The sequence below is a fragment of the Emys orbicularis genome, chromosome 8 (assembly GCF_028017835.1).
Source record: "Emys orbicularis isolate rEmyOrb1 chromosome 8, rEmyOrb1.hap1, whole genome shotgun sequence".
In the NCBI taxonomy this organism is placed as follows: Eukaryota; Metazoa; Chordata; order Testudines; family Emydidae; genus Emys; species Emys orbicularis.
Genome location: NC_088690.1, coordinates 3,186,931 through 3,210,973, shown reverse-complemented (window position 1 = coordinate 3,210,973; position 24,043 = coordinate 3,186,931). Strand labels below are relative to the sequence as shown.

General features: G+C 63.5%; 1 protein-coding gene across 1 annotated transcript in view; it reads left to right on the top strand.

Annotated features, from left to right (window-relative positions):
• PTCH2 (patched 2) overlaps nucleotides 1-24,043 on the top strand; it is a 43,532-nt gene that overhangs the window by 4,629 nt on the left and 14,860 nt on the right. The window contains exons 3-5 of the mRNA XM_065409233.1: nucleotides 18,866-19,055; nucleotides 19,261-19,330; nucleotides 19,788-19,879. Coding sequence (XP_065265305.1) covers nucleotides 18,866-19,055; nucleotides 19,261-19,330; nucleotides 19,788-19,879 — 352 coding nt within the window. The remainder of the gene's footprint in view (nucleotides 1-18,865; nucleotides 19,056-19,260; nucleotides 19,331-19,787; nucleotides 19,880-24,043) is intronic.

Here is a 24,043-nt window from a genome sequence, read left to right as displayed (position 1 = left end):
CTCTGGGCCGTGGCTCGGCGTGATATTCTGGCCACTGCTGAGTGCGCTGGTGCTCAGTGATGGGTAGATGCGGGGGCCTCCATGCAAAGAGGGGCCCAGTGTAGTGCCCTGCCCGTGGGCTGTGCAGGGCGTAAGTGCTGTTGGAGAGTCTGGAGCAGGCCGAGCGGCTGCAGTGTCCCCTGGCACGGTGCTGGGCTGCGTGTCGGGACCCCAGGCAGCTCACTCTGCCCACGGGCATTGCCGCCTGCCGCTCCCTAAGGGCAGCACGTGCCGATGGCTTTCGCTCCTGGTTCCCAGTGGGGCAATGGCACAGCCCTTGCCACAGGGTCTCGGGCCACGTCTAGCTCTTCCGTCAGCCGGCCCTGGGGATTCCCATCAGTCTGCGGAGCCAGGGCTGACCCCTTCATCAAGTGGGCATGGGGGCTAGATCCTGTGGCAGTGGCTCGTCCCCGGTCCCGCCTCTCGGGATACATGTGATGTTGAGCAGGGTGGAGAGGGTCACACCGAGAAGTGGGGCCGGGGAGGGTGGCAGCGAGGGGTCTCTCTGCCCTGGGAAGGGCTGGGTTTGATTTTCCGGTACAAGACGGTTCAGGGCAGCTGCTGCTTGTATCTCTGTGGGGCAAATGATAAATCCGCTGCAAAGGAATGGCTGGAGCAGATCAGCCCCGGTCTGAGACGGGGGTGGAGCTGGGTCAGCTGAAGTCCCTGATCCTTTCTGTCACTGGTGCCTTTGCGCTCGGCCTACGAGTAGAGCTGCAGGTTCCCCGCGGATCGGGGTCACTGGTGACAGAGGGGTTGGGATCGGTTGTCGGCCAGGGTGTGGGGGTGCCAAGGGTCCCTCTCCAAACCAGCCCCAGCGCGGCGGGCACTGAGCAGACCTAGAGCAGTTTCGGTAGCGAGACTGAGGACAGAATGGGCCAGGGAGGCTCAAGTCCCGTCTCTCCCCACGGCAGGGCCGAGTCCCATGGGCCGGGGGCACTATATGGGAAGCTTACACTGGCCTGTGGAGAAGCCAAGGCCTCGCGGGTCCTGTCGGGTGGGTACCTTGCACCAGCGCTTGGCTCCCTGGCAATGCAGCTAGCTACCCGCTGCCCTGCACGCAGAAGAGCATTGCCCAGAGCACGCCTGTGGGGGGAGAGGGTGCCCCCGGAGCCACGGGCGACAGCAGCAACTGATCAAGCCCCCAGCCTGGGAAGGGGCTCCACGCTCCAGGACGTGTTGCCGGCTGCCGTGGCCTCGGGCTTCTCCAGAAGGTGACAGCAGGGATGGGTCTGCCCCTGCTGTTATGTGGGGGGAAGGAAGCAAGCAGACCCCAGCGTGCAGCACAGACCCTGCCGCACACTCAGCTGCTGTGTGGCGCCTGCCACAGGCTGGGACTGGTGCAGGGAAGAGCTGTGAGGATGATAAGGGACCTGAGGGCCTGGCTGCTGAGAGGAGCCAGGGAGAGCCGAGGGGGGACTTGATCTTTGCTCTCTTGCCATACACCTGGGGTAAACGCCACCTAGGGAGGGCGACGAGCTCGTTAAGCTGAAGGGTGGTGCTGGCACAGGAACAAATGGGTACGAACCAGCCAGGGGCCAATTCAGGCTGGGAATTAGAAGAAAGTTTCTCCTCGTTGGAGAGCCCAGGTTCTGGAACAGTGGGGGGCAAACAACGTAATGAGTTTGAAGAGAGGGCAGGATACGTATGAGCATGACTCTCTGGTGGGACCGCTTGTGATGGTGGGGGCCAGGCTCAGCACCTCTGGGGCTCACTTCCAGTTTATGGCTTATGTTCTGAACACTCATGCTTCAGGGTTTCAGACCCCCACTGGCAGGGGTCAGGAAGGGATTTTCCCTCCCCCAATGCATTCTGGGATTTTTTGTCTCCTTCTTCAGAGATGTCCCCGGCTGGAGATGGGACATGGGGCTGGGTGGGGCCAGTGCTCTAAGGTGGCAATGCGCACTCTCTTCTAAAGGCTCATGCCATATGTGAGGTCAGGAAGAAATTTCCCCCCGGTCAGATTGGCAGGGACGTTGATTTTTTTTTTTTTGGCCTTCCTCTGCAGCGTGTGGGTGCGGGTCACTTGCAAGGGTTATCTGGGTATCTCTCTACCGCCGGACTCTCTCCTTCCCGGGGCGGGCCGGCATCGGGCCGGCCTGTGAGGGGCCCGCTCCATTCCCGTGGTGGAGCCTGTCGTGAGAGCTCGCCTCCTGCGCCAGGCCAGCGGGATCGGGACCGTTGCGGAATGAGGGAACATGACAGGGTTACAGCTGCCGCTGGAAGCAGGAGGGGTGGCACGTGGAAAATGGAAACCAGCCCAGGCCATACAGGCCGTGCCCATGATGGAGAAGGGGTTATTGACCGGCCTGATCCACCGGGGGGGATGGGAAAAGAGACGGCGGGGCCCGTAAATTGGGATTGCCTGTGGAAATGTTCAATTAGGTGCCTCTAAAGCGATTAGCTTCTTGGAGGCTTTGAACCCCCCGGCTGAGTGTTGAGTTACCTCTGGCCACCTGGCAGCTGTTCCTGGCCGTCTGAGTGTGTTTGCAGGGCCAGGGGGCTGGGCTGGGGATGATTTATGGGGCCGAGAGCTGGGTCAGGGGAAGGCTGCGTTAGCCCCAGTGCCCTGTGCAGCAGCTTCCCAGCCACCTGGCGTGCGGGAATCTCCCCCGCTCCCTGTCCCCCGGCGGAAGGACTGTGGAAAGTGGGGGGCTCACTGCCCCCAAGCTCCAGTATGTGGGACCAGGGGGGCAGAGAGGGGAGATTCGGAGCCTGGCCTCTGCGAATCAGCCTGGGGAGGGCGGGGCGGGACTTAGGGAAAGGGGAAGGGAGGCAGCCGTGGGGGGAGGGCAGAGGGAAGTTGGGTAGTAGCAGTGGGTGGGTAGCAGATGCTGGAGGGAAGCTCTCTGGCAGGTGCTGGTCAGCGGCCCTCACCGAGATCCCATTCGCAGGTCCCCCCACGGCTCCCGAGCTCCTGGGCAGCAGCGCCCCCTGGAGGCCAATGTGCATGCTGGACCCCTCGCACCTAAGACTGGTAGCATGTGCCCCGCTCAGCGGCTGGGCTGTTGGACCCTGAGTGCCAGGCCCAGTCCTGGCTGGGGTTGGACCAGGAGGCACTGGTGGCCTGTTGACCCGCCCGGTGTGGCAGGCCTCTCTGTAGCCACCTGGCTTCATTTCGGACAGAGCCAGCGTGGCTCACGGGGCTGTCTGCTCGGGGAGGTGTCGGCACCGTGCTGGCACGCAGTGGGCTGGCAGGAGGGGGACGAACCCCTGGGCACCTGCAGCTCGCTGGGGGGAGCTGGGCGATGGGCCCCTAGTCCGGGGGATCTGGCTGGAGCTGACCTGCCATCTCCACGCAGTGCCCCTTGAAAGAGGGACGAAGCCACGTGTCAAAGGGCCAGCATGGGGGGGCTGGGGAGGCGTTCTGGGGGCCTGCGCACATTCCGGGAGCTGCGCCCTGGCCTCTGCTCCCAGCTGGGCCCGGGGGCGAGGAAATCCAGTGGGAGGGGAGCGGCGGCGTCTGCAGAGCAGAGGCTGGGGGTGGGCACTGGCAGTGCTGGGTGGTCTCCTGGCTAATGGCAGGCTCCAGAGAGGCGCTGGGGGTGCTAACGGCCGAGCGAGGAGCTGGCCTGCGGGAGGAGGGGTGTAGGCGCTGTGAGGAATCAGCCAGGCTGCTGGAATCCAGGCCAGCTGGCGAGCAGTATGTGCATGGGGGGCAGGGGGGGTGTCTGTGGATGCTGCGGCGCACTAGCCTGGGGAGGGGGAGTAGCGTTGCGGGTGGGGGGATATAGTCCATCAGGGCCGTCACTGGATGGTGCGGGCAGCGGAGGTCACGGGAAACCAAGCCAGGGCAGTCGCATCGGATCCCCCGGTAGCCGCTTCCTGGCTGCGGCCGGAGGAGTTGGGAGCTCTGGGTGAGGGTGGCAGAGCGAGCGGGGAGACCGTGCACAGGCCCCGTTTTCCGGAGGGAAGTGGGGAGCCCGACCTGGGGCGCTGTGATGCCGCGGGAGTCGCTCTGTCGGGAAGTGTTGAGCAGCCGCCCTGTGAACCTCTAGCCCGCGGGAGATGGCTCAAGTTGGGGGCCCCCCAAAATCCCGCGGCTCTTTAGAGCTGGTGATGGGACATCTGACTGACTGGAGCCTGTGCTTGGTACAGTTCAGCTGCCTGGGCGTGTCTCTTCCCCCTGCTGTGTGCTGCCCCCCGGAGAGGGGACTGGCAGGTGCACCCACCTCTGGCTGGCATCCCAAGATCATTTACTCCGGACTTTTTTGTGGATGCCACTTTGCTGCTGCCCTCGGCCAGAGCATTGCCCTGGTTCCTTTGCGTCACGGTGTCGTTGTTCAGCTGACTCTTCCCCCCGCCCTGCTCTTTTTTGGGGGGAGGGGGTGACCCAGATGCTAGTCCAGACCCTCGGGGACAGACCTCGCTCTCCGCACCAGCGAAAGAGGGAGCCAGGCTTGTATTCAGGCAGCGAGCGGAAGATCCTCGCCTTGCCCCCCCAACACACCGCAGCCTGCTCCATTAGCTTCACAATCTGCTTTGTTTGCTCCCTCCGCTGTGACATTTGCTCTGAAGCATCTTCTCCCTGCAGCCGGGGCTGGCTGTGAAAGGCGCTTTCTTGTCTGAAGCCAGCTCAGCGTCGGAGCCCGGCTCAATCTGCCAAAGCTGCGTGAGGGCAGAAATCTTTGGTTTTCTATGGTGGGGGGAAGTATCTTCCTGGGTCTCTTCTCAGAGCCCCCCCCCCCCCCCCCCCTGAGTGACCAATTGATCGCTTGTGATGGATGGAAAAAGTGCTGATTTTTTTTTTTTTAAAGACCCGGCGAGAGTTTTGTGGACAGCAGCATTTTAGTGTTTGGTGTTTTCTATTAGGGGGCGGGGGGGGGGGGGGGAGCAGGGAGAGGGGCCGAGAAGAGTTTTATTCTCTGCTTCCTCCTCGGGCCTGGAAAAGTGGTCTGAGTTCAAAACCTTCATTTCGTGCCTGAATGAAGGCAGCAAAGTGGAAAAATTCCCCCATTCAGAGGGGGATGAATGTATGTTTCAGCCCCGCATTAAGGCACATTAGCAGGCAGTGGAGTGCCTAATGCAGCCATTTTTCACAGCGCCCGACAGAGGAGATGATTAGCATAATTAGTCCAGGCAGCCCTATACATATGGAAATAGCCAGGGCCTAAATGCCAACACCAGTGGAAATTTATGTCAGTGCTGACAGGAGTCTTAGCAGTGAATGGTTCCCAACCGACTCTCCCCCCCCCCCATATTTTGGGGGGTCGCGCTGCCCCTCATCCCCGGCTGCGGCTCTGGGAGCTCCTTCAGGAGAGGCCTTTCCCCTCCCCGCCACCCCCAGAAGCCAGCCCTTGGGATTTCTAGTGATAAAGACGTTTGTTTGGCGCCGATAGACGCAGGCTGGGCCGGGGAAGCTGGTCGCCCTTTGCCTTGTCTTGTTGGAAAGGCGGCTGGAGAACCTGCTTTTGGGGGGCCGGGGTTGTTAGAGAAGGGTCTGTGGGGGGCCCAGTCTGTGGCATTCATCCCCCAGCCCGGGGTCTTCTCTGCCTGCCAGGAGGACCCCCAGCTGCTGCTCCCGCCGGCAGGGCGGGGGGGCTCCCTGTTGGGGCTGTCTGAGGGGAGGCACCTCTCCCCTCAGACCCTCCAGTGCCCACCCCGGGCACCCAACTGGCTGTATTCCCTCCCCCCCCAGGGCACGGGGGCTGCGGAGCAGAGCGGGGCCCCCGTGGCCGTGTTGTGACAGGCAAGGCTGGCGGCCGCGGGCGGGCCAGGTGAAAATGGCTCTTTTAGCCTGCCCTCGGCGCGACTTCCTCCGAAGCAGCACGGCTCCTTTCACCCGCTCCCTAATCCCGCTAATCCGCCCCACAACACTTTGAAGGTGGCCCCCAGCCTGCGTGCACCGCAGCCCTCAGGGCCGCGGCTAGTGAGCTGAGTCAGAGCATGCGGGCGTGTGTGTGTGTGAGTGCTGGGGGGGGGGAGGCCACGTCTCTCGTTTGCCCCCTCCCCGCCCCAAAGGGAATCGGGGCCCGTCCCGGGGCAGGGAAGGGCTGGGCTGCCAGGTCCCAGCGGAGCGCAATGGGGCATCTCCCCTTTGGGGCCTGAGCCGAGCATGTTGTTGGAAAGGCCCCTATGGACTAACTGGGCTTGGGCAGGCCCTGGGCTGGCCCCTGCTGGGGCTGGACGGATGGCAGGAGAGGAGCAGGGAGCCTGGCGACGGCCTAGGCAGCAAAGGACCCGTCTTTACGGGTCCTTAAATCAAGCCTGGCTTGTCTCATAGCAGCAGCCTTGTTCTGCGGCGAACCCGGGAGCCTCGTGGGCCAGCGGCCACAGGACAGCAAGGGCCTGGTGCAGTCAGGTGGCCGCCCCAGCCCCGGATCGCCCTCCCTGCTTGTGTTTGGCCAGCGCTTGGCTGCTGCAGCTCCATCGCTGCCATGGGGCTGCTCCTGGCTGCAGGAGTGGGGCCTGTTACACTGGGCACTCCCTGGGGTTGGCAGTGCCATCCCAGAGGCCCCGGCAGGGGCAGGGTTGCGTGCACTCAGGAGGAGATTGTCGTGTTTAACTCGGCTGGGCTGTTAAACCTCGTGCACGGCACTGCGTGGCCTCCTGCGCACCGATGGGTGTGGGAAATACCCCAGAGACCGGGGGCATGCACACACGAGGGCCACTTCTGAGTGCGGCCCTTACCAGGTGTATTACGGTAGCACCTGCCGGCCCCAGCTGAGATCAGGGCCCTGTTGTGTTAGGTGCTGCCTGGACACACAATGAGACAGCCCCTGCCAGCAAGGAGCTCCCAGGCTACACAGACAAAGGCAGGATTATTAGCCCCATTGCATGGATGGTAAACTGAGGAACAGCGCGCATGCTCACACATCCTGGGATTTACCCAAAGTTGCAGAGTGGGGATTTGAACTCAGGTTGCTGGACCCCCAGCCCAGTGTGTTCCCCCCCCCCTTTTCTTGGGGGATCATGATGTCACAGTGTGTCATTGTGAGGCGCCAGACGTGGGCGGCGGGTATTGTAGGCTGGGGAGGCTGTGCCGCTCCAAACAGCCAGATGTGTCCCCACCCATGCTCTGCCCCCAGAGCCCCCCTCCTGCTTCCCACTCTGTGTGGTGGCCCCAGCTCGGGCCGTACCACCCGCTCTCCCAGTGCTCCGGGCCTGGGGGCGCTAGCCTGGGGCAGGGGCCAGCGGCCGTGGGGGGGGGGGAGGGCATGGAAGGGGCGGGGTTGGGGGCTAGCCTCCCCCAGCTGGCGGAAAGGCGTGATGTCACGTGTGACGCAGTGTGATGTCACGGTCCTTATCGAATAGAAGGACTGGAAGGCACCTCGAGAGTTCATCCCCTGCACTCATGGCAGGACTAAGGATTATCTAGGCCAGCGGTAATCAATTATTGTCAAAGTCCACGTTTCTGGGGCCAGGTACAGTCAAGGTCCAGACTCTAGAGAAAATAATACAAAAATGACAACAATCATGATGATAGTAAATAAAAAGAGTGTGTGGTCTGTTCAAAAGCGTCTGGCAGTCAAGACTTGGTCCATGATCCGCCTGTTGACTACCCCTGATCTAGACTGTCCCTTGTCTAACCTCCTCTTACAAATCTCCAACGATGGAGATTCCACCACCTCCCTGGGCAATTTATTGCAGTGTTAACCACCCTGACAATTAGGAAGTTTTTCCTGATGTCCAACCTAAACCACCCTGGCTGCGATTTAAGCCCATTGCCTCTTGTCTTCGCCTCGGAGAACAATTTACCTTCCTCCTCCTTGTAACAACCTTTTATGTCTTTGAAAACTGTTATCATGTCCCCTCTCAGTTTTCTCTTCTCCACATTAAACAAACCCAATGTTTCCAATCTTCCCTCATAGGTCATGGTTTCTAGACCTTTAATCGTTTTTGTTGCTCTTCTCTGGACTTTCTCCAATTTGTCCACATCTTTCCTGAAATGTGGTGCCCAGAACTGGACACAATAATCCAGTTGAGGCCTAATCAGCGCAGAGTAGAGCGGAAGAATTACTTCTCGTGTCTGGCTTACAACACTCCAGCTAATACAGCCCAGAACGATGTTCGCTTTTTTTGCAACAGTGTCACACTGTTGACTCATACTTAGCTTGTGGTCAGCTATGACCCCCAGCTCCCTTTCCGCAGTACTCCTTCCTAGATTGTTCCTTCCTAAATGGAGTACTTTGCGTTTGTCCTTATTGCATTTCATCCTATTTACTTCACACCATTTCTCCAGTTTGTCCAGATCATTTTGAATTTTAATCCTCTCCTCTAAAGTACTTGCAACCCCTCCCAGCTTGGTATCGTCCGCAAACTTTATAAGTGTCCTCTCCATGCCACATTATTATCTGAATCATTCAGCAGGTGAGCCGGCTCCGGTGCCACTTGGTGTGATGCTGTGTGACTGTGTGTGATGTCGGGGGGCCTGGCCTTTTTGTGTTACGTAGGGGGCCCGGGCTGTGTGCGACGCTGTTGTGTGTTACACGGGGGTGGGGGGTGGGGCGGCCTGTGTGTGACACCATTGTGTGTTACGCGGGGGTCCAGGCTGTGTGTGTGATGCCATTGTGTGTTATGTGGGGGGCTTTGGGTGTCCCCTCTGTCCCGGCCCAGGAGCCCTGCAGCACTTTGTACCCACGCCATGGCCCCATACTGGAGCCGCTCGGCTCCCCGCGGGTACGAAAGCAGGGCAGCCCCATTGGAACAGGCCTGACCCTAATGTTTGAGGACCCCGTGGGGGGAGCTGTGAAATCAGTGGGTGCCAGTAACTGCTACCACAGGGCTCGTCACAGGGAGGGGAGAGGAGATTCCAGGAGCCCAGATACCAGGGCGATGGGCTCAGGCTACAATCCCCTGCGATCGCGAGGCTGAGCAGTAGGGAGGGGCCCAAGCAGGACTGATCAGGGCTCCGAGCCCATGGCAGGTTGTAGGGTGGTATGGGGGGGTGCCCCATAGCTGGAGGCGCCCAGGTGCCAGAGTGGCCCCCACGCTTCATAGTGGTGTCCAGCCCAGCGGGCCAGCTCCATGGCTGTGGGCTGGGGAAGCCCCAGTACCCAGAGCTCCCAGTCTCCCGTCTGTCTGTGTTCCTGGCCCTGGCTTTCTTCGTCTGCCTGGCAGCCCCTGGCTGGGAGGAGAGAGCTGGCTTCACACGGGGCCTCTCGTCTGGGTGAGTGAGCCATTTCCCCCGTGTGTGTCTGGAACAACCCTGGGATTTCTGCCCTTTGTCCCAGGATCTCAAAGCACTTTGCAGACAGTATGGCACACAGCCTCCCACCCCGCAGGATCGTTAGTCCCATTGCTGCCAGTGGGGAAACTGAGGCACAGGGACTAGAACCCAGGTGTCCTGACACTCTGTCCCCCCACTCCAGATGCTCATCCTCACTGCCCTGCCAGGGCTGGGGATGGAATTGCAGTCATCATTCCTGGGCGACTCAGCCTATAGATTTCTAAGCAGGGTGACCAGATTTTATAGGGACAGTCTCGATATTCGTGGCTTTTTGTCTAGGGGGCAGTTTGGGCGCCCCTGCCGTAGAAGCCCCGCTGGGTGCTCTGAGCCTCTGGGAGGTGCAGTGGGGGGCAGCCCGCTGGGAGACCGGGGTTCACAGGCCCGTCAGCTCACGATGCCCCTGGATTGGCCAGGGGGGTTGATGATGCGGTTGGGGGTGAAGGGGGTTTGGGATGGATGGGCGGGTTTCCTGGGAGCTCTGCTCATGTGGCCGCGTTTCCTGGGAGCTCTGCTCGTGTGGCCGCTGTTAGAGCAGGAGCGTCTGGGGGAGAGGGGCAGGTGCCGGGGTCCAGCCTTTGCCAGCCCTGCCTCCCAGACAAGGCTCTTGGGTGGCTCGTGTGATGAGTTGGGGGGGGGGAGCGGGGGCTCAGCCAGGCTCCCCGTAGGCCCAGAAGCCGCCATCGCCCGTGGTTCTTGCTGCCCCCTTGTCGGCAGCCTCAGCAGGGAGGCCCAGGGCTTGGTGGGCCCCAGGCTGAGCTCCCGGCTCTGCCCCAATGCTGGTTCCTGCAGGGTGCGTGGGAGGGGGTGCTGCTGGCCGTGGAGTGTGTGTGTGACTTCAGGACCCCCGGGGCGGGGCGCTGCTGGGCTGTAGGTGTGAGTGCCGGGGAGGGGGGCAGGCAGCACGAAGGGGCGGGCAAGGAGCTGAGGGGTATTGGTGGTGACAGGCCCGTTGGCAAGAGCATCTCTCCCTGCCCGGTTAGGTTGTATCTGGCTATGCCGTGTTCCTGATGGCGTACACAGCAATGCACCTGGACTCCGTATGCAATTCCACCCTGTCCTCCAACCAACCACTTGCCCTCTCCCAGCTGGGGCGTGAACACCCTGTAGGGCTGGCTGGCTGCTGGGTCCCACACGGCCCGCGCTCTGCTCCGCAGCTTTGGGGCACGGCTCAGGGCATCCTGGGCGGCTCAGCGGCAGGTTGGGGCTGAGTCTGCCAGGCTTGGCAGCTGGCAGCAGCGTGGGCAGGACTGGATTCTCTCACTCACTCTGCTGGAGGCAGCGAGGGGCAGTGCGTTGGGGCGTGAATTCAGCTCCTGGAGGCTGAGTGTAGGGGCGCTGGCTGGTCGCGGTGACCCCGCCCTGCCCTGAAGAGGGGAGCCCCAAACTCTCCTGCTGCAGGGGCTGCGGCGCTGGGTGTGCTGCCCTGCAGAAGCTGGGGTGGCCTCGGGTCCCCTTTCACGGCCCATCCCAGGCAGCAGCGGCCTGGGTCTGAACCCATGGATGGCAGGTGCAGACAGTGGAGCCGTGTGTAGGGCTCCGGCAGCCATGGGGACGTCCCTGCCCCTACTGGTTGTGGGGGGCTGGGGAGATCTCTGAGGGTAGGTTGCAGCCCAGCCTGCCCAGGGAAAAGGGGGAAGCCCCCTGGCTCCTTGGTGCGTAGGTGGGGGGAGATGATGGGGCAGTGGCCAGAGGGATGGGATGTGGTCCATAGGCCTCTCCTTGGTGCCCGTTACCCATCTGTTTAGCTCCATGCTGCTGCGTCCCCTGGAACTTGGGAGCCCAACGCTGAGAGGTGCAGGGGGACCCTGTGGTGACGCCCCAACCCCCAGGAAATACCCGCCCGCTGGGCCCCATTGCTGGGCCGTGTGCCAAGGGGGGGCGACACCTCGGCCAGCAGGGCCCCAAGGGAGTCACGGGGCAGTGCTGCTTCAGAGACGGGCAGCGCCCACGGCAGGGCCTGCTGCAGGGGGCCGGGTCCATCCTCGGTGCGAGGCGGGGCAGGAGATGCTCCTTTGGGCGCATTCAGCATCAGACAGGCACTTCCGGGGTAGCACTGTGCACCCCAGCTCAGAGCAGGCCTGGATGATGGCCGGTGGGTGCCATGCTGTTGCTATAGCAGCCAAAGGAGAGTGCCCTTAAAGAGTAGCGTGGACTGGGCTGGCGCGGCATCAGCCCCACCTCTCTGCCCATCCGTGGGCACCTGGTCCTAGTCCAGCAGCTGGCCTGGGCCCTCTGTTGCCATCTCCCCCGCTCCCTGCAGGGGGAAGCTGGGGGGCAGCGTGGTCGCTTGTGTCCCTTGCTCTGCCTGCTGGAGGAGCCTGGCCCAGCATCTCCCTCCACCCCCCCCCCCCCCCGGGCCTGGCATTGAGACTGGAGGCTGTGTGTGGAGGCCAATTGGCACCAGAATGGGCACAGCCCTGTTGGTCCCGGTGGGTCCATCCCCTGCCGGCTGGGCCAGGCCAGGCTGTGCTCGACCAGTGACATGAGGGGTCCCTGGTGCAGGGCAAGGTCCAGCTTACAGTGCAGCGCCATGGGGACCCGGGTTTCTTCGGGGGCATGTCGGGGGGCGGGCTCAGGCACTGCCCCGAGGCTCCTGAGCCCCATCCTCAGCCACCTGGGTTTCCCGGGGGGGCAGGGTCCCTCGGTGCCTGGACGCTGAAGCACAAGGGGAAGGGGGAGTGGGAGGGGGAGGGTCTGGCACCCCAAGCCCTCAGGGCTCAGAGGAGATTGGGACCCGGCTGCTCCCCCTGCAGGGCTGCTGGGGGGGCCTCCAAAACCCCACTCAGAGGCAATTTGGCAAAGGACATTAATAAGCCCAAGGGGGGGGGAGGGGGGGCTGGCTGGAACCAGAGGGACCCTGTGCATGAGAAAGCCAAGTGCTCCTTTTGTTAATTGGAGGAAAGGAGAATTTGCATAGTGCTCCTCATTAACATGCACATTGTTGCTATCTTGCTGGCTGGCAGAGCCCGCTCCCCTCCCCCCGCGCAGCCCCCTCGCCCCTGGCATGGTGGCTCTCCCTCCGCTCAGCTCTGGGGGGCCGGGGTGGGCACACACCCCGTGTGCCAGCGCTGGGGCCTGGCCCGGCCAGCCAGCGAGCCTCCCGTTCGAAGTGCGCTTGGCAGGCCTGGGCTTCGGCCTTGTCTTTTCATCTCGCTCCCTGGTTAATTAGGGGGTTGGAATTTGAGGCTTCCTCAGTCGCCTTTGAAGCTCTCCCATGGCTCTGGAGCGCCCTGTTCCAAATTAACACTAATTACAAGGGACCCCCCCCCAACACTTGCAGATGTGCAGCGGCAATCGGTGGTAACAACAGACGCACCATGGCAATCCCCAGCAGCTGGATGGCTGGGGCTCGGGGGGGGGGGGGCAGGATCGCTGGGGGGTCCCTGGGGAATGCGTGGCAGGAGGGGCTAGACAATAGGCCTGCGAGCTTGCTAGCGGGTGCTGTCTATCCATCCTCATAACCCCCCCAAGCACCCCATCTCTTTCTCCCACCCCCTTCTTTTTCTCTCTCTCCTTGCTGGGTTTCTCCTGGGTGGCTGGGCTGAGCCCGGAGCAGCTCAGTGCACCTCCCGCCTGACCTCCCAAACAGCCGGCAATGGATTGGATGCCTCCTCCGACACCCACGCAGCACCCCCTGCGTCTCACTGTCCCCTTTCACAGGCACAATGGCTCCCCCCGCCTTCCCTGGCACGGCCTCCTTCACAACTGGCATCCGACTGTCCCCAGCTGTTCCCGGGGCCCTTCAGGGAGGGGGGGATGGAAAAATAAAAGCATGAAAGAAATAATAATAAGTCATTAAAGGCGAAGATTCTGTTGCTTATTTGTGGTCTGGCTCTCGCTGCGCTTGGCCTCCTGTGCGCTGGCCGGCAGCCAGAGCTGGCAGAGTGCTGCACTGAGCCGTGAGCTGGAGGGACGGAGTGTGGTCCCAATCCTGCTCCCTTGGCCGGGCGCTGGACGGAGGCTGGGCCCCGCTGCAGTCCTTCCCTCCCAGCCCCAGGCCGCGCCCTGCTGGGATCTGGGCTTTAGGACTGAGCCGACTGTAAACCTGGGGGCTGGGTGCCAGCTGGGTCACTGGCTGGCTGGGTGACTGTGGCAAGTCACCCCCTCCCTGGGCGCGGGTTCCCCTCAGTGTGCCCTTCGGGCAGGGGCATGGGCAGTGCCTGGCACAGCGGGGCACCAGGCTGCAGGGGCATAATATACAGAATGAGAGAAGGAAACCTGGGCAGGCCCAGCCCTCCGTGTGGTGCCCTGTCCTGGGCCGTTCCATGGGGTGTCCCGGGCCCGTTCCGTGGGGTGCCCCGTTCTGCATGGCGTCCCGTCCCCCGCCTCTTCCGTGGGGTGCCCCATTCTGCATGGCGTCCCGTCCCTTGCCCGTTCCGTGGGGTGCTCCGTTCTGCATGGCGTCCCGTCCCCTGCCCGTTCCGTGGGGTGCCCCGTTCTGCATGGCGTCCCGTCCCCCGCCTGTTCCGTGGGGTGCTCCGTTCTGCATGGCGTCCCATCCCAGTCCCATTCTGTGGGGTGCTCCGTTCTGCATGGCGTCCCGTCCCTTGCCCGTTCCGTGGGGTGCTCCGTTCTGCATGGCGTCCCGTCCCCTGCCCGTTCCGTGGGGTGCCCCGTTCTGCATGGCATCCCGTCCCCCGCCTGTTCCGTGGGGTGCTCCGTTCTGCATGGCGTCCCATCCCAGTCCCATTCTGTGGGGTGCTCCGTTCTGCATGGCGTCCCGTTCCTTGCCTGTTCTGTGGGGTGCTCCGTTCTGCATGGTGTCCCGTCCCAGTCCTGTTCCGTGGGGTGCCCCGTTCTGCATGGCGTCCCGTCCCCCGCCTGTTCCGTGGGGTGCTCCGTTCTGCATGGCGTCCTGTCCCAGTCCCATTCCGTGGGGTGCCCCGTTCTGCATGGCGTCCCGTCCCAGTCCCATTCTGTGGGGTGCTCCGTTCTGCATGGCGTCCCGTCCCCCGCCCGTTCCGTGGGGTGCTCCGTTCTGCATGGCGTCCCATCCCCCGCCCGTTCCGTGGGGTGCTCCATTCTGCATGGCGTCCCGTCCCTTGCCTGTTCCGTGGGGTGCTCCGTTCTGCATGGTGTCCCGTCCCAGTCCCGTTCCATGGGGTGCCCCGTTCTGCATGGCGTCCCGTCCCTTGCCTGTTCCGTGGGGTGCTCCATTCTCCATGGCATCCCATCCCAGTCCCATTCCATGGGGCATCCCCCGCCTGTTCCGTGGGGTGTCCCTGGCCTGTTCTGTGGGGTGCCCCATCCCTTCCTGGGCCTGTTCCGAGGGGTGCCGTGTTCTGCAGGGTGTCCCGTCCCGTCCCGTCCCAGGCCCGTTCTAAGGGGCATCCCCTCCCATCCTGGGCCTGCCATTGCTATGGTCTGTCTCAGGTGGACAGGAATGTGCGGGCCCCTGGCTGGTTGGGGGAAGAGCGATAGCACCCACGCCTTTCCCCTTTCATCACAGCACCCCCGCAGCCTGCCGCCACCCCGGGGAGGAGGAGACTTGGTGCTGGACAGAGGGGGAGCCTTGCCCAATGTCCCGTGGCAGAGCTGGGAACGCACCTGCAGCGTGTCTCCCCCCCCCCCCGCCAGGTGCTCTGGCGCTGGAGTGGGAGACGCAGGGAATAGCGCTGTTCGGGCCGGGGAGCCAGGAAGGGAGTGGGGGGCCCGTCAGAGGAGGGGCTGGGTCTGCCTGAATCTAGGAGTTGCTGGACAGTGGGCCCAGCCGGCACCTGCTGAGGTAGTTCTGGATAAATCTGCTTTTCCGGTTTCCACTGGGTTGAATTCACAAGGTTGTTCTAAGTGCGGGACTGGTGAAAGCTGCTGGTCAGTACGGCAGATGGGCTAGTGGGGAGCAGGGCCGCACGGCAGTGTGTGTCTTCGGCCTGGGGCTGCAGGGAGTGGAGGGAAAGCGGATTGTTCCTCCGACGGGAGATGGGAACGTTATGGAGACTGGCCGCTCAGCAGCGCGATGGACTGGCCAGGTGCTCACGTGGGAAAGGGCAGGAAATGGCTCCGTCGTGGTCAGACGTGCCAGAGAGCAAGGGTGGAAGGGGGAAGGCAAAGACGAACTTGATAAGAAAGTTACAGTCGCCTTGTGTGGGGGATCAAAGGAGCGATCTGCAGAAATGAGAAACTCTGGCCCCGCTGCTGGGTGGGGCAGGAGCAGAGACAAACCAAAAGGGCCAAACCCTCTCCAGTGTGCGTCAGATGGGGCGACGCGAGGAACACTCTGGGCTGGCTACAGGGGTACAGGCGGGAGGCAGTGAGCGGCTGGAGACGGTGAGCATGGGCTGTGTGGGAGGGGCTGAAGACGTGTCCGTCCCCGGCTGCAGCCGCAGGGCTGATGTTGACATGGGCCTGGACCAGTGGTTCCTCTAATTTTTTACGTCCATGTGCGGAATGAATTTTGTTATGTGCACCAATATGGAGGTGATGTGTGGTGGGGGTGGGGCTGATGGGTTCAGGGTGCAGGAGGGGGCTGGGACAGAGGATTCGGGTGCAGGGGGTGAGGGCTCCGGCTGGGGGTGCAGGCTCTGGGGTGGGGCCGGGGATGAGGGGTTCATGGTGAGGGAGGGGGCTCAGGGCTGGGACAGAGGGTTGGGGTGCAGGGGGGTGGGCTCTGGGGTGGGACCAGGGATGAGGGGTTTGAGGTGCAGGATGCCCCGGGGCTGCGGTGGGGAGAGAGGACTCTCCCAGCCCTCTCTTGCCGCAGCAGTTCTGGGACGGGGGAGAGGCGCCTCTCCCCAGCGCGGCAGGTCGGTGTAGGGCCGGCAGGGATAGGCGCCTCGCCCCGGCGCGGCAGGTCGGTGCTGGGGCCGGCAGGGATAGGCGCCTCGCCCCGGCGCGGCAGGTCGGTGCTGGGGCCGGCAGGGATAGGCGCCTCGCCCCGGCGCGGCAGGTCGGTGCTGGGGCCGGCAGGGTTAGGCGCCTCTCCCCGGCGCGGCAGGTCGGTGCTGCGGCCGGCAGGGTTAGGCGCCTCTCCCCGGCGCGGCAGGTCGGTGCTGGGGCCGGCAGGGATAGGCGCCTCGCCCCGGCGCGGCAGGTCGGTGCTGGGGCCGGCAGGGATAGGCGCCTCGCCCCGGCGCGGCAGGTCGGTGCTGGGGCCGGCAGGGATAGGCGCCTCGCCCCGGCGCGGCAGGTCGGTGCTGGGCCCGGCAGGGTTAGGTGCCTCGCCCCGGCGCGGCAGGTCGGTGCTGGGCCCGGCAGGGTTAGGCGCCTCGCCCCGGCGCGGCAGGTCGGTGCTGGGCCCGGCAGGGTTAGGCGCCTCGCCCCGGCGCGGCAGGTGGGTGCTGGGCCCGGCAGGGTTAGGCGCCTCGCCCCGGCGCGGCAGGTCGGTGCTGGGCCCGGCAGGGTTAGGCGCCTCGTCCCGGCGCGGCAGGTCGGTGCTGGGCCCGGCAGGGTTAGGCGCCTCGCCCCGGCGCGGCAGGTCGGTGCTGGGGCCGGCAGGGTTAGGCGCCTCGCCCCGGCGCGGCAGGTCGGTGCTGGGCCCGGCAGGGTTAGGCGCCTCGTCCCGGCGCGGCAGGTCGGTGCTGGGCCCGGCAGGGTTAGGCGCCTCGCCCCGGCGTGGCAGGTCGGTGCTGGGGAGAGGCATTTCTCCCTGCTGCAGCCCTGAGCCCCTGTGTGGGGCTTAATAGGCAGCTGGGCAGCTGAGAAGAACTGAGGGGGCAGCGAATGGAAAACGAAGAGGATGTCTGAGCAGCTCCGGTGCCGCCATCCAGCCTCTGTCCGCCTCGCTGCGGAGCAAGCGCTGCCTGACGCCATCCTGAAATGCAGGCTGGTAGCTCAGAAATTCTTCCCCAGGCGCCCTCAGGCTCCAAGCTGGCAAAGGAAGTTAGTGTGCCTGGGGTGCCAGCCACCCGCTGGAGTGGGCTGTCTGCGTTTTGCATCCAGCTGCCGTCAGTGGATTGACATTTGTAACGAGCGTGAGGGAGATTCGGGTCAAACCCGCAGCGCGCCCCTTCCCCGCACAGAGGGACTGGCCCAGCCGAGCCACAGTGGCTGGCAGATTCCTGACGTCGTGACCTCCGGGCCAGTCTGACTTCTCTAATGAGCAGCAAAGAAGAAGGAATTAAAGTTTGTTTGTTTCAGTGTGCAGAGGCCAGCCAGCTCTGGGCCCCACCCTAGAGAGGAGAGTTCCCTGCCCCAGAGAGCGTGCAGTGCGTTACAGAAACCCCACGGCTGGTCCCAACTAGGCGGGAAGAAGAGCCCATCGCTCCGAGCCCGTCCCTCTCGTCTCGCTTTGACTGGAGGGTCCCACAGCTCCCCCACCTCTGTGTTAGCCCAGGAAGGGTGGGTGGGTCTTGGCTTGGGGCACCCGATGAGCGGGAGGAACGTGACAGCACAGCTGAATTGAGAATCGAGTCCGTTCCCAGACATCCTGCCCAGCCAGGGCGGCATCTCCAGGGGGGTTTCAGGTGTCGAGTGGGTTTGGCCAAACCACAGTCATGGGCTAGGTGCTGAGAAAACAAACACGTGTGTCCGTATTTACCGGTGGGGTGCCTTGTTCACCGGGTGCGTGCAGCATAACCCTGCTCACGAGGCGGCTCGGGCAGGACATGCCGGGGAGGAGTGTGGGGGGGGTTTGCTTCCTCTTCTGTTTCTATTCTGGTGTATGCGGGAGGTGCCCCATAACGTAATGCAGTCATTGTCCAGGGTTAAACAAACCCCGGGCCTTGGTAGACAGAGACTCAGCCCTCTTCGTGCCACGGCAAACGCACCCTTAAAACCCTTCTAACCTTTCGTTAAAGGGAAAACCACGAAAGCCTTTGAAATGCCAATGATAAACTACGGCTTGCAGCCGCTCCCGCCAGCTGAAGCCTGTCCTTAGAAGGAAAGGCCCCCTTGTCTGAGCGTAGCTGTAGATGGTCTCACAGATGGTCAGAACGGTCCCCTCAGCTGGCGTCTGGGATGCGGCTGGAGCCGATAGGGGTGGCGACGTCGGCTGAGTCCGTCTCTCTCTCTTCTGGTCAGGACACGTCTCGGGATCAGCGTGACAAAGGCCCGGGGCCCCAGGAGGCAGTGTGGGTGGCAGCTACGATGGTGGGGCTCACTCCAGTAGCCTCTGTCTGTTCTTTGTGTCTTTCCCGACAAAATCTCTTTCTTTAAGGCCCCACCAAGGGCCAGCCCAGCCCCTCATGATTTTGTCCACCAGTTAGGCCTAATATCGGACATATCAACTTTGGTACATTAACTTCTGGCTGCACATCGCCTGTTCATTTCAGCACAGTCCTTGAGTGATGTCAGCTTGGCCTTTTGGATTAGACTAAGTCTGTTTTTCTGTCGCCCTTTCGGATCTTTGCTCGCCCATGTTGGTTATTTTAGGTTATTGTAACCTCTGATAAACTTTTTACAGCTGAGCTCACAATTGGGGTAAATTTGTAGGCCCCGCAGGTCTCAGGAGCCATAGAAACTTCTGATCCCCTGCTGAGCTCTGGGATATCCTGTGGCAGGGAGTTCCACGGGTTAATTTTGCATTGTGTAAAAACATGTTCTCTAATTTCTTGCCTCCTCATTTCGTTGTGTGTCCCCTCGTTCAAGTGCTCTGTGCAGAGCTGAGCTCCAGCCAGACTCATCTCCAGGGGGCGTCCACCGGGGGGAGCTGGCTCCGGGAGGGTCCCCAGCCACCTCGGGGGCGGTGCGTTAATTGGCGCTCTCTCGTTCTCTCCCCAGCCGGCAGCCGTGTCAGCCAGGAGCTCAGGTACACAAAAGAGAAGCTGGGGGAAGAATCCGTCTACACGTCCCAGATGCTGATCCAGACCCCGAAACAGGAAGGGGAGAACGTCCTCACCCAGGAGGCGCTGGCGCTGCACCTCGAGGCGGCGCTGGCGGCCAGCAAGGTGCAAGTCTCGTTGTATGGAAAGTGAGTGTGACGCAAAAAGGCCGCGGGTCATGGGGGTCCCAGGGTCTGGATTCCACCCTGCCTGCCCCTCCTGATGCCCCAGCCCCTGCCCCTCCTAACTCTTCCTAATGACCCTGTCTCTCTTGATGCCCCCCCCAATGCCCAGCACCGTACAGCTCCCTCCGCCATTCTCACCTTCCTTTCATTTCTCTGCTTATTTTCCCAGATCCTGGGATTTGAACAAAATCTGCTACAAGTCCGGCGTCCCCATCATTGAGAATGGCATGATCGAGCGGGTGAGGCCCTGGGACCGGACCAGCGCGGCGGGAATTGGCCTGAAGTGCCCGGGAAATCACTGACGTCCTGCTGCCTGGGCCCCGCGCGCTGGTGTCGCCCACAGGGGCACGTGGGGTGCTCGCTCTCCATGGCCCGTTGGCTGCCAGGGCCGGTGGTGATGGGAAAAGGCTGGATTGGATCCAGAGCTTGTCTGGCCCCAGTGCGAGGTCCAGGCCTGGCCCTGCTCTGGCTGTGTGCAGCGCAGAGAGGCGAGGGGGCAGGGTCTGGCTCTGCGTAGCGGGACGGTCCCAGGGAGGCTTCTGGAGCTGCAGAGGAGCTGGGGCTGGAGAGGTGGGGGCCGGAGCCGGCAGTGGAAGAAGCGTGCGGGAGGTGGTGATAGTGCCACAGGGGATCCGGCAGGGGATGGTGCCTCTGCTGTGGTTCTGATCCCTCCCCTTGTGTCGCCCCCTCCCCCAGATGATCGAGAAGCTTTTCCCCTGCGTGATCCTGACCCCGCTGGACTGCTTCTGGGATGGCGCCAAGCTGCAAGGAGGCTCCGCCTACCTCCCGTGAGTGCCCTCCCCCTGCTGCTCTGCGGGAGGTGCTGGGGCCCCCTTTCCCAGTGGGGTCTGCCTGCGGGCTCCCGGCTGGGCTGGCGGGGTATCGGTGGGGCGGCACACGTGGCCAGCTCTGCCCAGTTCCTGCTTGCCAATTAGCTGCTGCACCAGCGCCCAGGGTCCCTGGCGTGCGCGGTACCCCGCTTCGGCCACCCTGCAGGAGCTAGTGAGTGCAGGACTCTTCTCTCTGCCCACCGGGGTCGGTGCCCGCTCGGCTCTTCGAGACTGTTCGCGTGGGCCCTGACCGCCGCTCAGCCAACTGTGCATGCTGCTCCCTTTACAGCCCTCCGCCTCCCCCCGGCCCTTTTCACGGCTCTCCTCTGAGTGCCCCCCAGCTCGTGAGGAGGCTCCTGGGCACTGGGCGTCCTAGCCAGCCTCTCCCCTCTCAGGGGCCTCCCCAGATCCAGGCTGTGGGAAGCCGTAGTGCCCTCCAGTAGCTGGGCACCCCATGGCGATAGTCCCCGGGCACGTAGGCCCAACCCCGCGGGCAGGGTTACTGCCCACCAGGCTGTGCGACGTCTCCATCTGCTCCTGGACTGGCCCGTGGCTCCTCAGAGGGCAGCAGGCCCAGCAGGGGTCGCACCCTCACTGCTCAGACGTGTGATCTCCCCCCAGGGCAGGGCATGGTCGTGACCCTGTGTTCGGGTCGGGCTGGCGGGTGACGCAGGGCCAAGTGCCTCCTGGTTACGGTGCAGGCTGTGGCCCTGGGCCGGGGGCACCGTGCTGTGTAGCTGAGTTGATGCTCCTCGGTGCCCAGCCCGTGTGCCAGCCCTGTTGGCGCTGCCCCTGGAGGGATGGGCGGTGCAGAGGCTGCGAGACCCCCGAGTGTTTTGCAGGCACTAGTCACGAATTTGAATTAAGCCTCCCTGCGAGTGAGCAGCAGAATGCAGGACTCCTGGGTTCCTGGCTCCGCAACTCACTCCCTGAGTGACCCTGGGCAAGTTGCGGTGCTGCCCTGTGCCTCGGTTTCCCCACCTGTACGTGGGGACACCGATAGTCACCCACCTCGGCGAGGGGGACGAATGTCAGCAGTCAGCGTCGCTGTCCCTGTTATACAGACATGGAAACTGAGGTGGGGAGAGTTGGCCAAGGTCGCCTGGCGGCTCAGTGCCAGAGCCGGGAGGAGAGCTGGGTGCATTAGCTGCCGGAGCAGCCCCCGTCGGGCTCCACTGCCAGGTCGTGGGCCCTGACGCCTCTCTCCCGGCTGTCCTCAGGTTTCTCCGAGGGTGCATGGGGGAGTCTGGAGGGGGGTGGGGAACAATACTTGGCATTCTTTCTGTTTACACGGCTGTTTGTCTGCGAGGCCCTTTGTCAGCAAACGGCAGCGCCCGCATTCTCATGCTAATGCCGCCTGAAAGCCGCCAGTTGCCCAACAAATGAAAGAGTGGTGGTATTCAGCCTGCTGCCCCACGAGAGCGGGAGAGAAGGGGGGCTGGGGGCTTTCAAACCCTAGCAGATAAAGGGAGGGAAGGATTGTAAAACAACCCCCCCAAAGCCTGGGCCACTCCACCCACCCCCTTGACTTTGGGATGGGTGGCAAAAGAAGGGGGTGCTGGAGGCAGGGGAAAACGTGGCCGGGGGGCTGTGATCTGCCATGCCGGGGGTCAGAGTCTGCCGGGAAGCCACAGCACCCCGGCCGGTAAAAGGGGATCTTGTGGTCGCACTCCGAAGCTGTCAGCGGAGCGGGGAGCAGGCACAGCCGGGGTGGGATCACCCCTCTTCCAGGCCCGCTCCTCACTCCTTCCTTCCTTTCTGCCCCTGTGCCCAGCCCCTGGGCCGGAGGGAAAGGGGATCTCTCTCCCAATCCTGAACGTGAACAAGTCTCAGTGCGGAGGGGCTGAAATCTCCCATCTTTTCCCCCTGCCCCGGCTTCCACTTCAGTCCAGCTGAGGGGGTCTCTCTTCCCCCTTCCACCGCGAGAGGGGGAACAAAGCGCAGCCATCGCTGGGAAAACAAAAGGGGCCGGCTTGGCTCAGTGAAGCAAGAAGCAGCAGATAAAGGAGCTCTCTGGCAGCGGCAGCAGCGCGGTTTGGTATGTGGGAAGCTCAAAGCGCTAGCCCAGTTCCGAGCCAGCCGCCGTGAATTATTGGAGGGAGTTTCTGCCCCATGCCCAGCTCTTCTCCGCCTCATCTCGCTCCTGCTCTCGCTCTTCCTTTCTCCTCCCGGAGCTCGTTCTTCTTCCCTTCGTTCCTTTATGAGAAAGGAGAACTCGCCCGACACGACGCGGGCCCCTGCCAGCCGGCGCGGACCCTGCCATCCCTGCCTCCTGCTCTTGCGTGGGCTCCAGAAGGAAATACAGCGGAGGGCAAGCCAGAGCCGAGGCCCAGAGACGCCCTTCGCCCCGTCAGGCAGGATCTACTCAGGGGCCGACGCTGCGAGCGGAGAGGGCGCTCGGTGCTTGCGGGCTCGGACCCCGTGCGGGTGTGTGGCCGTTTTGCGATGGACGTCCGCTGCCGTCTGCAGGAACTGGGAACGGCTCCCCCACCGGGATCTCTGCCACGTTCTCGCCTGGCCTAGCCACGGCGGTTCTGAGGCCCCTGCCCAGCGCTCCTTCTCCCCTCTCCCGGCAAGCCCGGGGATGGAGCTGCGGCTTCGGGCTCAGCACAGCTCCTGGAGCGGGAGGTGGGGCCAGGGCTGCGGACAGCGTCTGAAGAGATAGCTCTGCTTTGCTGCGCCCAGCCGGTCCCGTGGGCACTGGGAAGAGCCTGGCAGGGGGCTGAAGAGGCGTTGGCGTGTCCAAGGAAAGGCCGGCTCCGGATCCTCCCTGACGCGCTGGAATCCCTTGGGCCCTGCCTGCTGGAAGCTGGAGCAAGCAGATGCAGAGGCTGGGACCCATGGTGCCCTCCTCCCGCCAGCCGGCACGGCTGGACCGAGCTGCATGACCAAAGCAGCAGGAGAGTCCTTGGCACAGGAGACCCCAGCTTCTGCCAGCCCGAGATCAGGGCCATAGGGTGGCTGGTGCCCACTGGCCAGGGCTAGTGCTAGTTCGATCGTCCAGTGGCTGGGTCCACCTCTAGCCACAGGGCCATAGAAGAGGAAGCCGGGGTCTGGCCCCACCACGCCCATCCCCGACTGCCAGTGCAGGGTTGTTTCCTACGGGCCAACCTCTGGGGCCGGGCCAGCGTCTCTGGCGAGGGGGCTCCCACCTGCCCTCGGAAGCCGGCCCCGCAGTCGGAGTTGCTCCCGGCTAGATCCTTCTGGGGTGTGTTCGCCGGCTCGCTCTTCCCCGAGCTTGTGGAGACGCCCAGGTCGCCCTTCCCTGCTCCCCTGCAGGTTCCACACGCCTCCGAGATGTTTCCCGCTGAACCCCCCCACAGGCGTGTCGCTTACCATCTGCCCTGTGCCTCAGCCCCATGGCCACCGAAGTCCCTCCGGGCTGGCCAAGTCCGTTGAGCGCTGACGTGTGGCTGGCGCCCCCTCTGCAGAGTGCCCCTGTCCCGCTGGGCTGTGCCCGTAGCCTGGCCCATCTCTCTCAGGCCCTGCGGGTCGAAGGTTTGGTTCGCAGCCCCCCGTGCGGTGCTGGGGGGGTGTCGGGCCGGGCTCCCTCGGCCCATCCCGTGGGGGCCAGGCGAGCAGCAGATCCCAGGGCTGGCGCGGTGTTACTGTACGGCATGGATGGCAGCTGGCCCGGGCCTGATCCGGGGCAGAGGATGGGGTGAGCGGCCAGGCTGTTGGGAGAGGGAGGGGTTGATAACAGCCCTCCCACCCCGGGCATTGCTCCCCCTCCTCCACTCAGACGTGCCCCACTTCCTGCCTGCACACCAGGGGGCGCCGGATTCTTGTTGGTCTGCCTACCTGCAGCCCCTGCACCAGCGGGTCCCCGCTGCTCCCTCTCCACCCCGTGCCCAGCCCAGATGGACGGGGCTCTCAGCCGGTCTGGGGGGGCTGCAGGGAGCAGGCTGGGACCAGACCGTGGTCTGCACTGGGGGTCCAGGAGGCTTCAGTGAATAGCGTTTTGCTGGGTCCCTGTGTCTGGGGACAGTGAGGAGATGGCTGAGGAGCCAGGCCATCCCAGGGCCCACCCGGTCCCCCCAGGGCGTGGCCAGGGGTGGGAGGCAGCGCGGTGCTCCCATGCATTACAGGGGACCAGCTCTTCCCCCGCCCTTTGTGATTTCC